Source organism: Neoarius graeffei, chromosome 14 (assembly GCF_027579695.1).
Source record: "Neoarius graeffei isolate fNeoGra1 chromosome 14, fNeoGra1.pri, whole genome shotgun sequence".
NCBI lineage: Eukaryota > Metazoa > Chordata > Actinopteri > Siluriformes > Ariidae > Neoarius > Neoarius graeffei.
In genome coordinates this window covers 19334319-19351103 of record NC_083582.1, presented here as the reverse complement: position 1 = coordinate 19351103, position 16785 = coordinate 19334319, and the positions used below count along the sequence as shown (strand labels likewise).

At 41.8% G+C, this 16785-nt stretch overlaps 1 protein-coding gene across 1 annotated transcript in view; it reads right to left on the bottom strand.

Annotated features, from left to right (window-relative positions):
* brsk1a (BR serine/threonine kinase 1a) overlaps positions 1-16785 on the bottom strand; it is a 93700-nt gene that overhangs the window by 59589 nt on the left and 17326 nt on the right. Inside the window, exons 7-12 of the mRNA XM_060938771.1 lie at positions 16675-16743; positions 16332-16478; positions 11138-11169; positions 8591-8755; positions 7886-7983; positions 519-669 (exon numbers count right to left, since the gene is read on the bottom strand). Of these exons, the coding sequence (XP_060794754.1) occupies positions 519-669; positions 7886-7983; positions 8591-8755; positions 11138-11169; positions 16332-16478; positions 16675-16743 (662 nt within the window). The remainder of the gene's footprint in view (positions 1-518; positions 670-7885; positions 7984-8590; positions 8756-11137; positions 11170-16331; positions 16479-16674; positions 16744-16785) is intronic.

Here is a 16785-nt window from a genome sequence, read left to right as displayed (position 1 = left end):
TTGGTAAATATGGTAGTTGTGGTATAAGAGGGGAAAACACTTTGGGATGTGCTGCGATTAGAAAATAACTTTGAGATGGTAAAGGCCATCACTTCACACCATCACTGATTAAATTCCTATAACAACATGACCTTTTGTGGTTTATTCCTTACATGGTAAAATATACTCAAGTAAATAAATGCTGTTTCCTGGCCATTACAACTTAGTTTTGTATTGAAAAACAAAATTTTGTCACAGTCACAATGGGGAACTCAGTGGTAACATGTCTGTGAAGATTCTCAATCATCCAGGTCACAGTAAACTGTGGGTGGTAGAAATGGGCAACTGGACTTGCTTGAAGATTCTTGAAAATGTTTCACCTCTCGTCCAAAAGGCTTCCTCAGTTCCTCAGAACTGAGGAAGCCTTTTGGACGAGAGGTGAAACGTTTTCAAGAATCTTCAAGCAAGTCCAGTTGCCCATTTCTACCACCCACAGGAACTCAGTGGTCCGATTGCATGTATATACAGTATGTGTATACCTCTGGCTGTGTGCAGAGGTGTCCAGCGCCCTGCGAGGAGGTGTCGGGGAGCCCTGCTCCGTCACACTCAGCACCTCCAGACTCTTCCTCTCTGGCCGGCAGCGGCCATGACGGGTCAGCATGGGTGAGTCCACACGCTTCCGTGGAGGATCTGCACTCACAAAATACACATCAACAGCTCCATTCACAGTGATCTGAATGGTGGAATGTTTTAAACCAGACTGTCAAGGACGTAGTAGCTTATCTGACCTGCCATCAAAACAACCATGACTACCAGAACATCAAACAGAACTGAAATGTGACAATGTGAGAGAGGACCAACCTCCACGACAAATTGTTTATAACAGGAAAATCAACAAAGGACTAAATTTTGTTCCCCAAGGGAAGATCTACTCAAAACATTAATCAGAACTGAATTTGCATGATACATGAGCGTAGATACAATTCTAGTCAGAAGAATATTTGTTAAGTTGATCTAATTTGTTGGCAAAAAATTTACAATCCAATGACCATGTTTTGTGCAGAAGGTCTAGTTATTTCAAATAAAACAATCGGAATTGAATTCCATTGAGAACTGAGGGAGGAGACATGATTTAACTGAAAATAAACAATGTTGTAAACAAATTGTTTACAACAAGAAAATCAACAAACAAACGGTCAGGTTTTGTTCTCCGAGGGAAGATCTACCCAAAACATCGATCAGAACTGAAATCAGGTGAGAACTGCGAGAAGAGATATAATTCTAATGAGAAGTCCCAAAATTCGTTAAGTTGACCTAATTAGCAGTTCGTTAGCAAAGATTTGATAATACAATGACCAAGTGTTGTGCAGAATGACAAGTTCTTTCAAATGAAACAATCAGAACTGAAGTCCATTTAGAATAAAGGGAGGAGATACAATTTAACTGAAAATAAACAAAGTTGTAAACAAATTGTTTACAACCAGAAAATCAACAAACAAATGACCAAGTTTTGTTCCCCGAGGGAAGATCTCCCCAAAACATCAATCAGAACTGTAACTGGATGAGAAATGAGAGAGGAGATACAATTCTAGTGTAAAGTCCAAAAACTCGTTAAGGTGACCTAATTACCAGTTCATTAGCAAAAATTTGACAATACAATGACCACGTTTTGTACAGAAAGACTAGGTCTTTCAAACAAAACAATCAGAACTGAAATCCATTGAGAACTGAGAGAGGAGATACAATTTAACTGAAAATAAACAAAAGTTGTTAAATTGTTTACAACAGGAAAATCAACAAACAAATTACCAAGTTTTGCTCCTCAAGGGAAGATCTACCCAGAACATCGATCAGAACTGGAATCAGATGAGAAATGAGAGAGGAGATACAATTCTAGTTGAGAGGCCTGGAAAATTTGTTAATTTGGCCTAATTACTAACTCAGTAGCAAGCAATTTGACAAAACAATGACCAAGTTTTGTGCAAAGTGATGAGTTTTTTTCAAACAAAACAATCAGAACAGAAATCTGTGGAGAACTGACGGAGGAGATATGATTTAACTGAATTGTGGACAACGAATGCCACACCATGGCAATAGCTCATCAGATTTATGGCCAGATGAGCTAATAACAGACAGGAGCTCCATGTGAAGGACAGTATGAATACTGGTAGTGTGGCACAGTACACTAAATACACAGGACACCTTATACACTCACTACACAGAACAACAGGGACAGAATTAGAAAAAGAAGCAGCTTTTATTTGGTCACATGTACACTCACGCACAGCAAAATTCCTCCTCTGCGTTTAACCCATCCGAAGGCGTGAACACACACACGCGCACACACACACACACACACACACACACACACAAGTGAGCAATGAGCACACACACATACCCAGAGCAGTGGGCAGCTATGCTACAGCGCCCGGTGAGCAGTTGGGGGTCAGCTGCCTTGCTCAAGGGCATTTCAGCCAGAAGAAACCAAATGATGGAACTGAACATTCCATCATGAAGTAGCCAATGGTTGCAGACCAGATACTGTTTGTTAGAATGCTGGTGTGTCTCAACATGGTTGAGATGGGAGAGATTTGGAGCTGGGATCCAACACTCCATTTGAGGTCTGATAATATACTGGTAAATTAAAGATAACATTAATTAAGTTTTTTTGTGTGTCATGATTTTAGTTTAATGTGGTCTTCAGGCAAAATAAAATCCATATTTGAATACTAAATTTTTATGCTGTTAAACAGATTTTTGTTACATACCAGGCCTGGAATTTTGTCATTTTAGGGGCAAGGCCACTTGGCCTTTTGTGCTGTTAATTTTTTGAGGGCACGAAGGCCAAAAACCAGGGTACCAAGGCCATAAAATAAAACAATGATTTTAAGTTCAAGTCTATAATGAATTTAATTTAAGGACTAATGACTTTTCTGAGGAAGATTGGAGTCTCAGTCGAAACTATCAAGCAGGTAAAGAAACATCTACACTATTATGTCTGAAGATAAGAAAATATTGAACACATCTAAACTTATCAATCCATCACTCACTTCAAAAATTGTAAAACTTATTAAACCTATATCCTCCCATAATTTTTGTTCAACTGACATCGAATGTGCAAGAGCATCTTCAGACTGTACGACTATGCAGATTTTTGATTTTCTCAAAATTGAGCCTAGAGTACATCAAAATGTTTGACTGTAAATGGAACATATACTAGCATGCAGGCTACTGATTAACCCATAAGAGCCCAGACCGATTTCTCAATCAAGGAAAATTATCGAGGAAATAAAATGAACTAAATAGACGACAAAGAAAACATTTCTGACCTTTTACTTTTTAAAATAGCACTTTCATGTCTCAAGATCTGAAATATTAAATTGCAAATTTGCAGAACACTGCAACACTATTCACTGTTAACCCGAAAGTTCATTCTGTGCAAACAGTTTGAGTAAATACCACTTTTAAAGATTAGTTTTATTGCATTACTTAAACAGTATGAGTATATGAAGAGTATATGAGACAGTCACTGGGTGTACTCATTTTTGTAACTTAAACAAACTTAAACTATCATGGTTTATCTCAGGCCACAGTGTTGCCCTGTTGTGATTGGCTCAAAACTCAAGACAAGTCCGTGCTTGTCCGTTGATGGCTACAGAGGAAGTTGCGCCATTTTCTAATTTACAGAGTAATTTAAGGTCTTTGCACTTTGCATGCTCCTTGGACAATATGCCTGCATTTTTCTGTTTTTAACAATGAAATAAAATCTCTTGCGATGGTGATCTCGTCAAGATGGCAGCAGTTACACTTTGGTTAAACAGCAAAAAGAAACATACAATACTAGTAACAAAACAATGCTAACTGCATAGATTAAAAAAGTGGCTATGAACAGACAACGGCACATATCACGTATCATATTATGGCAGGAACAAGCAGTAGTAACATCCATGACCTTACGCTTAAAGCTCGACAAAGGAAAAACTTGACAGCAAGCTAATTAGCATTTGTTACCGGCTACAGTCGGTACTCGGCATGTTAAAAGTGGGTCAACGTTGTAACGACATAACGTTACTGTACAAGCAATGCTTATTTAACAGTAACAAACTTAAGCCCTATATGTTGAAATTCCTATCTTATTCGTTCGTTAATTTATCACACAGTCTTACCTCAGTCAACTTCTTCCCTCTTCCTGGCATGGTGGTGTAGTGCTTAGCGCTGTTGCCTCACAGCAAGAAGGTCCGGGTTCGAGCCCCGTGGCCAGCGAGGGCCTTTCTGTGCGGAGTTTGCATGTTCTCCCCGTGTCCGCGTGGGTTTCCTCCGGGTGCTCCGGTTTCCCCCACAGTCCAAAGACATGCAGGTTAGGTTAACTGGTGACTCTAAATTGACCGTAGGTGTGAATGTGAGTGTGAATGGGTGTCTGTGTCTATGTGTCAGCCCTGTGATAACCTGGCGATTTGTCCAGGGTGTACCCCACCTTTCGCCCGTAGTCAGCTGGGATAGGCTCCAGCTTGCCTGCGACCCTGTAGAACAGGATAAAGTGGCTAGAGATAATGAGATGAGAAACTTAAGCCCTACATGTTGAAATTCCTGTCTTATACTTCGTTTACACGTAGCTGGGTATTTATGAAAACGGGTATCTTCTCCTCCCCATGCTAGAAAATAATTCCGTTTACACAATGCTCAAAAACAGCCAGGGAAGGCTGTTAAAAACATGTCAAACAAATAGAAAGCCAAGGAGGAGGGACCGTCAGATCACAATGCTCAAACTCCGTTTTCCACTATTCATACGCAAGCATGAAAACAGAGTTTTCACAAATCTCCACTTTGCCTGGAGTTTTCGAAAGCAGACGTTTTCAGTGACTGAAACCTCCGTTTACGTGTAAATGATGGGTGCAACCGCATAAATATCCGTTTTTATAGATACCCAGCTACATGTAAACGGGGTCTTACTCGTTCATTAATTTATCACACAGTCTTACCTCGGTCAACTTCTTCCCTCCTTCTGTGAAAATTCAACGTGTCTGACATGGACACAAGTAGGCGGGGGATGCATTTGATTAAGTCTCCTGGTTGGCTGGTGATAGATTGGTGTCATTATAGCACGTTGCAGCGGTTCATGCCAGGCTCGAGTCCGATCCACCACTGATGAGTTGCCCAATAAGAATCCAGAATGTCATCAAAAGACGTATTTTTTTCTCAATAGACGCAGGTGATGTTAAAGCCTATTGGCAGTCATGAGGCAGACTACAAAACCGCAGGACATCAAGGCCACTGTGGCCTTACGGCAGATATTTTTTTCCAAGGGCACAAGGCCAAATTGAGAGGGCACGAGGGCCATGGCCCTCGTGAAATTCCTGCCCTGTTACATACTATACACACTGTATGACCAAAAGTATGTGAACACCTGACCACCATATCCATATGTGCTTACTGAAACTCTAATTACAGGTTTGGTCTGCTTTTTCTGCTATAATAATCTCTACTCTTCTGAGAAGGCTTTCCACTAGATTTTGGGATTTGTCCATTCAGTGAGGTCAGGCACAAATGCTGGGAGAGGAGGCGTGGGGTGCAGTCAGTGTTAGAGTTCATACCAAAGGTGTTCAGTGGGGTTGGGGTCAGGGCTCTGAGCAGGCTGTTTGAGATCTTCCAACCAAAACCTTGTTTACATGGACTTTGCTTTGTGCACAGAGGCATTGTCATACTGGAACATATTTGGGCCTCTTAATGCTAGTGATGGGAAATTATAACGCAACAGCATAAGAAGACTGTAACAACTTTTTAACTTGTTGGAAACAGAGGAAGTGGAAGCAGGCTTCAGAAAAGGTGTGTTCTTTCTATTTTCACACTTTTCAGTGATTTTACACCACACAGAGATGCAGGTTAATACACAGCCAGTAATTAGATACAGGTGCACCTCATCATATGTTGCCTACTGGTTCAACCTGCCTCCTCGTTGTTCACAGCCGATGCTTGACCACACCCCCGCTGCCACAAAGACATTCTAGATAATTGTGCAATTTCAACTTTATGGCAATAGTTTGGGGAAGAACCATATATAGTTTTGCTGTGATGGTTGAGGACTACAATTGACATGATAACTTTAGAACTGCAGAAGTCACTCAAGTCTCCATCAATGAACAGTTGATAACTTCAACAAAATAGACTTAAGGTTAAAACTATAATGAATTTCCTGGTTACACAATTGCACTTTTTGACCATATAGAACACAGTTATAGGAGCAAGTTATTTATAATCACACTATTTGTTATCACCCAGATGAGGATGGGTTCCCTTTTGAGTCTGGTTCCTTTCAAGGTTTCTTCCTCATGTCATTTCAGGGAGTTTTTTCTCACCACTGTCACCTCAGGCATGCACATTAGGGATAAATAAATGTGTTATGAATAAATGTATTAGTTCATATGTTTAAAATCTTTATTTTTCTGTGAAGCTGCTTTGTGACAATATCTGTTGTTAAAAGCACTATACAAATAAAATGACTTGACTAATCACCATCATATTGGTTTGATGATCGGGTGTCCTTAAACTTTTGGCCATATAGTATATCTCATATCATCTCTAGCCGCTTTATCCCTCTACAGGATTGCAGGCAAGCTGGAGCCTATCCCAGCTGACTACGGGCGAAAGGCGGGGTACACCCTGGACAAGTCGCCAGGTCATCACAGGGCTGACACACAGACAACCATTCACACCTACAGTCAATTTAGAGTCACCAGTTAACCTAACCTGTATGTCTTTGGACTGTGGGGGAAACCGGAGCACCCAGAGGAAACCCACGTGGACACGGGGAGAACATGCAAACTCTGCACAGAAAGGCCCTCGCTGGCCACGGGGCTTGAACCTGGACCTTCTTGCTGTGAGGCGACAGCGCTAACCACTACACCACCGTGCCGCCCCCATATAGTATATCTCATCTCATCATCTCTAGCCACTTTATCCTGTTCTACAGGGTCGCAGGCAAGCTGGAGCCTATCCCAGCTGACTACGGGTGAAAGGCGGGGTACACCCTGGACAAATCACCAGGTCATCACAGGGCTGACACAGACACCCATTCACACTCACATTCACACCTACGGTCAATTTAGAGTCACCAGTTAACCTAACCTGCATGTCTTTGGACTGTGGGGGAAACCGGAGCACCTGGAGGAAACCCACGCGGACATGGGGAGAACATGCAAACTCCGCACAGAAAGGCCCTTGCCGGCCACGGGGCTCGAACCCGGAACCTTCTTGCTGTGAGGCGACAGCGCTAACCACTACACCACCGTGCCGCCCCCATATAGTATATGTTATTGAAAAATGAAACTGGCAAAGATAGAAGCACGTCTTTTGAAATATGCTATAAGGAAACGTCTCAGAGGAGCTTACTTTATGAAAGGTAATCATAGCAGGTTAAAGTCATTGATTCATTCAGTCATCTTCAATAACTACTTAATTCTGGTCCAGGTTGTGGTGGAGCCACAACCAACCCTGGAAACATTGTGTGCAAGAAAGGGAATACACCCTGGATGACACACCAGTCCATCACAGACCACCAAACATACACTCATTCACACCTAGCAGCAATTTAGCATGACTCATCCAGTGACTGGACATGTTTTTGGGACATTCAGGGAAACTAGACAACCCAGAGGATACCCAAAAGAACACAGGGAGACTATGCAAACCTCCACACAGAAAGTCACCCAAACTCAGGATCAAACTGGGTATCCTAGAGGTGTGAGTTGGCACCTCTACCCACTGTGCAGGCTGCACTTATCAATTTAAATAGTGTTCTAGTATATTTCATACCCTGAGTTAAATGTTATGTAATTTGTAAATGTGAAGTTATCGATGTTATGTGGTGGATTTTTCATACCATTCCACCGCAAAGCCATATTGTACTGACCTACATCATTTCTGGGTGGTAGGTCTTCATCCTCGTAGCTTGGATAGCGTTCCTTACGGTCAAGTAAGAGGTAATAGATCATCTTCTCCTGGTTGTCCCTGAGATAGACATATGAGAGAGAGAGAGAGAGAGAGAGAGAGAGAGAGAGAGAGAGAGATATGCATTGACATTCGTCATTTATTCTTATGGTTATGACTGATGTGTGTCAGTGTCATGCCACTAAATAATAAAGAAAACAAAATGATTAATAAAGTTATATTGTGCCTTTATGAAACCCCAGGTTACTTTCGAAGGTTGCTGCAGAAAGCCAACCTTGTTTTTATGGATTAGCTAGAGGGTTCATTTGCATATTAAATATCTGAATAGTGGTCAGGCCGATCACACCACACAATAACAAATTTAGGGACTGGATTATTTCCATATTTAAGTCTCCTGTGTGACATATCAGTATCGCAAGGCCCAATAACATTGCAAAAACAATTCACCAATGATATATCATATAGCCAGGGATTCACCTGTCAGATCAGAGACAGCCTGATCTGACAGGCTGTAGAGTAGAATGGAAGCCTTATAGCCATTAGTTTATACTTATAGCATAGTTTACTGCAGGTGTAAGGATGACAGAAAGGCCAATAAGGTGCATTAGGTACTAATTCAATGATGATTGGTGTGACTGGGTTGCAAGGATTTTTAAGTGGTAATCACTCTTCACACTGCAGGTCTCGGGTCAGTTTGACTCGATCTCGGAAGCAGCCCAGAGAGTGCATGCTCTCCAACACGTCCGGATCCAGCTCGGTCAGAGAGAGAATCCGCCTGACACACACACGCCTTGGGGGCGGCTGCTCTGGACACGGCTCATTACGGCCTGACCTGACACACACAACATAAAAATGTCATATACATACACATCACAGTCTAAGATGTCATCATTTAGCAATCAAAAAAGAAGTTGAACACTGATCCATATATGAATCCATAGAGCAAGACAGACTACCAATTTGTTTCACATATCATCAAATTGATAAACTGGAGCCTACTATAGTAGTTGGCATATCTCTCATTCCATGTGAGATATACTGTATCTCTACCACTTTCGTATGGTTATTCCATTGTAATGGACCAGAACCAGCTTAAATACCAGGTATATTCGACTCAATACTTCCACATATGACACACAGATTCAGAAAAAGTTCCAGAAGGATTTCGAAGGAATCACTAGCAGTAAATTTACAGATGTTTTGCTGAACAGAAAGCTAGCAGAGTAGCAGTCACATGATTTCAAAACAAAAACAACGAACTGGATTCTAGGAAGACTGAGTCAGCCCCTTTAAATAATTGTTTCAAGCCACATCCGATACTGGGTGTTATTGCTGCTACCAACTTCAGCCAGTAAGAACATATTTTTGCCTCCCTTTGTTTGTTTGTCTGTTCCCAACACAACTCAAAAATTAGTGAACAGATTTTGATGAAATTTGTTGGAAAGGTGAGCCAGGGACCAATTAAATAATATTAACTAGCGTTGAGTGGTATATTGAAATCAAGTCGAAGACGAGTTCAATATCATGCTAGCTGAATCGAATATATCTGAGATACCATAAAAAAACCCAGCCAATATTCATATTATTATACTGGTGTGGATTTTGGGAGGGTGCGTGGGTGTGTGTGTGTGTGGGGGGGGGGGGATACCCAGCACATGCCCCCTGTCCAAAAAAAAAAAAATCACAAGTATTTCAGATACCAAGATATGCCTGCTGTTTTTAATTTAATTAATAAGGTTTTGGAAAAATAAATAAATAAATAAATAAATAAATAAATAAATCGTTATGTGGGATTGAGCTGAAGAGTTTATGGTATAAATTTATATTTAATAGTAGGTCCGAGCTTAGGTTTTTTTCTCTCGTGACACGAATGCAGTGAAAAGCAACCTGGGCAAGTCCTGTTGGATTTTAGCAGGGCACGGGAACTTCGGGCATCAACAATAATAATAACAATGTGTGAAATAAGGCCGGACCGGCAGACATTTACCAGTAATTTTTGCATTTGTCCGTCTGTATGTCAAAAGCAACAAGCCGGATGGCCCATTAAAATTTCTAAAGGTATGGGTCTAATCTCATCTCATCTCATTATCTGTAGCTGCTTTATCCTGTTCTACAGGGTCGCAGGCAAGCTGGAGCCTATCCCAGCTGACTACGGGCGAAAGGCGGGGTACACCCTGGACAAGTCACCAGGTCATCACAGGGCTGACACATAGACACAGACAACCATTCACACTCACATCTACGGTCAATTTAGAGTCACCAGTTAACCTAACCTGCATGTCTTTGGACTGTGGGGGAAACCGGAGCACCCGGAGGAAACCCACGCGGACACGGGGAGAACATGCAAACTCCACACAGAAAGGCCCTCGCCGGCCACGGGGCTCGAACCTGGACCTTCTTGCTGTGAGGTGACAGCACTAACCACTACACCACCGTGCCGCCCCCTGGGTCTAATCTATTTCTAATTTTCTTCCAAATGATACACTGGACGAATACATTATGTCGTAACACGACCTGTGATTGACTGACTCCAGACACTCTCGAGGAACCAGGATCCAGATATGTATGCAGATACAGGATTTCTTTGTCTTTTCCCCAACATAACTCAAAAAGTAGCAAACAGATTTTGATGAAACTTGGTGTACAGTTTTATTATTATCCTAGGTTCAAGTGACTTGATCTGATGTTGATAATACGTGACTTGGTGGAGGTATGCACTCTACCGAGTGCCTTTCTAGCTCAGTATTTAAAGAAGGAGTCTCCAGTGTCAGCGCTCTGTAACAGTAAATACACTTTCCAGAAAGGGATAGTCTTCAGGGCAGATAGGGTTGCATTTTTCAGGTTCTCAGTCACATGATAAGCTGTGTTTTTTGTCTTAATAACTTAAATAATAAGAATGAAGTGAGGTTTGTGAGGGAACGATTGTTTATAGCTGCTATAACATAAGTGATAACAAGAACTTGTATTAAAAAACAAGAATTTGTATTAAATTGATAAAAGTATGATGTAAAAATAATCACTGGCAAATTACTCTGGTATAAGAGCAAGAAAAGACAAAATTACTAGTATATACACCTATATGGTCTTATAAAGTAGGAGCTCATAATTAAACATGCATTCACACATGGAGCAATACACAAATACACACTATGCAGCTGAAATGCATCACTACAGATTGACCACACTGGTTCAGACAGAAACAATCAATACTCACAGATACCAGGCGTGCTTCTGGATTTGCTCTAGCTGCAGGGGAGAGAATGAGAGGTGCCATGATTAGCATTGACTGCTTGCAAGAAGATGGCACTGTAGCTGAAAGTGTGCTATACAGGCAATGCTTACACACACAGCAAAACATGAGAGTACTCTTCCATCTGTCCGTAGATTTTGGACCTAAACACCATTTTATTGTACTATGTAGCTGTGATTATAAGTGCTTATGGGTAAAAATAAGAAAGGTGAACTAATATTTGCTGTTGATGAACACAAATGGAAATGAACGAGCTGTCAAACTAAAAGTCACAATTTTGGAATCTCACTGGTCACAATATATCTTAATATCATTGTGCCATCTAAAACACATGCCCTATCTGAAATTGTACCCTCACTCATTCACTCAATAAGGGACACAAGGGGATGTAATCAGAGAAGTCGATTTTCAGGGTACATCATTTCAGGTTATGCAAATGACCTACATGTTGTACACACCTCTAAGGTTGCCAGATTGTTCTTGGGTATAGCTGTAACAAGACGAGATTTCTGAATAGACCACTACTGTTAAACAAAAGAACCTGTCTTTACACCAGAAAAATATTAGGGATACACTGTGTCTATCAACCCTCGTGAAGGAGGCGTGACTTTTGTGTCTATCAGCCCTAGTGAAGTAGGTGCGGCTTTTGTGTCAATCAGCCCTATAGTGAAGGAGACGTGGCCTCTTTGGGTCAGGAGGTATAGCCTTTGTCTATCAAGCCTAGTGAAGGACGTACAGCCTCTACATGTACAGTGCCTTGAAAAAGTATTCATACCCCTTGAACTTTTTCACATTTTTCCAGCTTAGAACCACAAACTTAAAAGTTTTTTATTGAGATTTTATATGATAGACCAACACAGAGTAGCACATAATTGTGAAGTGAAACGAAAATGATAAATGGTCTTCAAAATTTTAAACAAATAAAAATCTGAAAAATGTGATGTGCATTAGTATTCAGCCCCCCTGCATCAATACTTTGTAGAGCTACCTTTTGCTGCAATTACAGCTGCAAGTCTTTTGTGGTATGTCTCTACCAGCTTTGCACATCTAGACGCTGAAATTTTTGCCCATTCTTCTTTGCAAAATAGCTCAAGCTCAGCCAGATTGGATGGAGAGCATCTGTGAACAGCAATTTTTAAGTCTTGCCACAGATGCTCAATGGGATTTAGGTCTGGACTTTGACTGGGCCATTCTAACACATGAATATTCTTTGATCTAAACCATTCCATTGTAGCTCTGGCTGTATGTTTAGGGTCATTGTCTTGCTGGAAGGTGAATCTCCTTCCCAGTCTCAAGTCTTTTGCAGCCTCCAACAGGTTTTCTTCCAGGATTGCCCTGTATTTAGCTCCATCCATCTTCCCATCAACTCTGACCAGCTTCCCTGTCCCTGGTGAAGAAAAGCATCCCCATAGCATGATGCTGCCACCACCATGTTTCACAGTGGGGATGGTGTGTGCAAGGTGATGAGCAGTGTTAGTTTTCTGCCACACATAGCGCTTTGCATTTAGGCCAAAAAGTTCAACTTTGGTTTCATCTGACCAAAGCACCTTCTTCCACATGTTTGCTGTGTCCCCTACATGGCTTCTGGCAAACTGCAAACGGGACTTCTTATGCCTGTCTTTCAACAATGGTTTTCTTCTTGCCACTCTTCCAAAAAGGCCAGATTTGTGGAGTGTACGACTTACAGTTGTTCTGTGCGCAGATTCTCCCACCTGAGCTGTGGATTTCTGCAGCTCCTCCAGAGTGATCATGGGCTTCTTGGCTGCTTCTCTGACCAGTGCTCTCCTTGCTCGCTCTGTCAGTTTAGGTGGACGGCCATGTCTTGGTAGATTTGCAGTTGTGCCATACTTTTTCCATTTTTGAATGATGGATTGAACAGTGCTTCTTGAGATGTTCAGAGCTTGGGATATTTTTTATAACCTAACCCTGCTTTAAACTTCTCCAGAACTTTATCCCTGACCTGTCTGGTGAGTTCTTTGGTCTTCATGATGCTGTTTGTTCTTCAGTGTTCTCTAATAAACCACTGAGGCCTTCACAGAACAAGTGTATTTATGCTGAGAGTAAATTACACACAGTAGGACTCTATTAACTAATTAGATGACTTCTGAAGGCAACTGATTGCACTGGATTGTATTTAGAGGTACAGGGGGCTGAATACTAATGCACACCACATTTTTCAGATTTTTATTTGTTTAAAATTTTGAAGACCATTTATCATTTTCGTTTCACTTCACAATTATGTGCTACTCTGTGTTGGTCTATCACATAAAATCTCAATAAAAAACTTTTAAGTTCGTGGTTGTAAGGTGGAAAAACGTGAAAACGATCAAGGGGTATGAATACTTTTTCAAGGCACTGTATCAGCTCTAGTAAAAGAGGCGGGGTCTCTGTGTCTATCAACCCTAGTGAAGGAGGTATGATCTTTGTGTGTATCAGTCCTAATGCAGGAGGTGTGGCCTCTGTGTGTCAGTCTTGTTCAAGAAGTTGTGGCCTCTATCAGTCCTAGTGAAGGAGGTATGGCCTTTGTCTATCAATCTGAGTGAAGGAGGCATGGCCTCTGCACTATCAGCTCTAGTAAAAGAGGAGGGGTCTCTGTGTCCATCAGCCCCAGTGAAGGAGGTGTGGCCTCTGTCTCTATCAACCCTAGTGAAGGAGGTGTGGCCTCTGTGTCTATCAGTCCTTCTCAAGGAGGTGTGGCCCTTGTGTGTCAATCTTATTGAAGGTGTGGTCACTGTGTTTCAATTCTAGTGAAGGAAGTGTGGTTTATGCCACTTGATGCCATATTTAGTGGTAACTCCACAGTCAAGAATCTGTATTAGAGGCCAGAAGGCTGCGAGATGAAATCACAAGATTGGCAAGGTGGGGCCCCTTAGCAAAAAACCCTGAATCATCAGTTTTCAGCTTGGATGGATTCTAACTTTATACTGGTACAACAGATTTGAATCTTGACAATGACACAGCCCAATGTCCAAGACAGTAAAATTGTATGCAGATGTATGCAGAAGAGAGCCATTAGTGCTTCCATTGGAGTGTGTTTAGTTTCCCTGTGATGCAGCAGTAGTTCCCAAAAAATGTGGAAGACTACCCTTCACCCTCCCTGATTGGTGGTAGTCATGTGATGGGGGAAACTTGCTAGTGGGTGGGAAATCACCAAATTGAGAGAAAAAAAAAGGCTTTATAATAATTCACCTTAGGTAACAAGTGTGTAAGAGCAGCAGCCAAATCCATAAAGCCCTATAAATCTTCACCAATCTACTATATCAGAGAAAATCTTCCTGAATTTCATGGCTTCGTGGAAGTTATATAGACAGGTGACAAATTCAATGAAAAATCAACATTAAGTGTCTTATTAAAGTGTTGGGCCACCACGACTCATCAGAACAGCATCAACACTCTTTGGCACAGATCCTACAAGTCTCTGGGGCTGTACTGAGGGCATGAACAATGTTCTTCGAAACAATAATTCTTCAGTTGATGTTTTGATAATAGTGGTTTATCGAGCTCATTCCAAAGTCTCCCACAGGATTGAGATTGGATTGATATCTGGTGACTGTGAAGGACATTATTTTCATCTTCATCAAAGCATTTGGTTTGTGGATGGGGTAGTGCAATCCTGGAAGAGACCACACCCATCTGGAGGATGGGAAGATAAATATTGAACACACTCCACCTCCCTACAGCATAACAGAGCCACCAGGTTTTACTCAACTTGTCACCCATCTGTAGATTCACCAGAGGCTGGGCAGAAGTTATCAGGCAATAATTTAGCTTCCAATTAATTAAAAATAATTAAAGGGATAGTTCGGGATTTTTGACATGAATCTGTATGGCATCCCCATCGATAGTGTCATGCAAACACACTGACCTTACCCCTGACAGCATCCTGTGAGTCCAGTTCTTGTCCAGTTTTGGTCCAGACGAAAGTAGTCCGGCAAGTTTGTTGGGGTCACGAAAGTAAAACGTTTTTCGTCTCAAAACAGTATGTGTTCAAAAGAGTGATATATTTGCATCACAAAACCGTTGTCAAATAAAAAGTCAGACCTCGAAATCGCTTGGTGCTATTTTCTCTCCCTTCTTATCACTGCGCACTGCCGGCTTCATCCAGCTGCGGCTCCAGCTTCAAGGATAAGCTGGAGCCGCATAAGTAGGAGTCCCGGCGGGTGGTTTGTATTCGATTCGTTTATATCCCGACCTTGTCAGCTGTCAGATTTATGTGCATGGACCCGGTAAGCTGGTAAATAATATTTATTTATTTTTTTCTTTACCAAATTCTAACAGAAAACGAGAGCGCCCAAAAGGGAAAACTGAGCCGAGCCGCCTCACGGCTGTAATGCAAATTGCTTTCCTCCTCAGTATACAAGTGCGCTTCCATGGCAGGGAAAAAGAAACTACCACTGCTGCCTATGTAGTGCCCTATTTATACAAATAGGAGTCATTCAGGATTTAGCCATGACACGGAGCAAAAACATGGCTGAATCCTGAATGACTCCTATTTGTATAAATAGGGCACTACATAGGCAGCAGTGGTAGTTTCTTTTTCCCTGCCATGGAAGCGCACTTGTATACTGAGGAGGAAAGCAATTTGCATTACAGCCGTGAGGCGGCTCGGTTTTCCCTTTCGGGGGCTCTCGTTTTCTGTTAGAATTTGGTAAAGAAAAAAATAAATAAATATTATTTACCAGCTTACTGGGTCCATGAACATAAATCTGACAGCTGACAAGGTCGGGATATAAACGAATCGAATACAAACCACCCGCCGGGACTCCTACTTATGCGGCTCCAGCTTATCCTTGAAGCTGGAGCCGCAGCTGGATGAAGCCGGCAGTGCGCAGTGATAAGAAGGGAGAGAAAATAGCACCAAGCGATTTCGAGGTCTGACTTTTTATTTGACAACGGTTTTGTGATGCAAATATATCACTCTTTTGAACACATACTGTTTTGAGACGAAAAACGTTTTACTTTCGTGACCCCAACAAACTTGCCGGACTACTTTCGTCTGAACCAAAACTGGACAAGAACTGGACTCACAGGATGCTGTCAGGGGTAAGGTCAGTGTGTTTGCACGACACTATCGATGGGGATGCCATACAGATTCATGTCAAAAATCCCGAACTATCCCTTTAATTAGGCGAAGGAAACAAATCGAGTGAAATTTCACCGTAAGCCTCTTTTCCGAATCCACCTCAATCATGCCGCGGAGTAGAGATTGGCAGTCAGGTGGGATGAAATGAGGCATGTGGAATACTCCACTCTTCACCTTCTCCAGCAGCTGTCGCAGGTTGTCATGGTCAAAAGGGAGAGCACCCTGCATGGGCATTAACAATAATTATGGGTGAAATATGTGATGGAATACGTGCATGCTTATATAATTGTTCATCAGCCTGTAATCTATGTGTGATCTATGAGCACAGACTGTGCAATCACCATGAAATGCACACAAAGCTGCACAACATGCTAAAAGCAAGATGCTGTAAACTAAGAGAAAGAGAACATGTCCTTACCACAAGCAGAGCGAACAGAATCACACCACAGCTCCACACGTCTGCCCGCCGACCATCATACTTCTCACCCTGAATAAAACAGAACCTCCAGAGATGATTCCTGCATTGCAT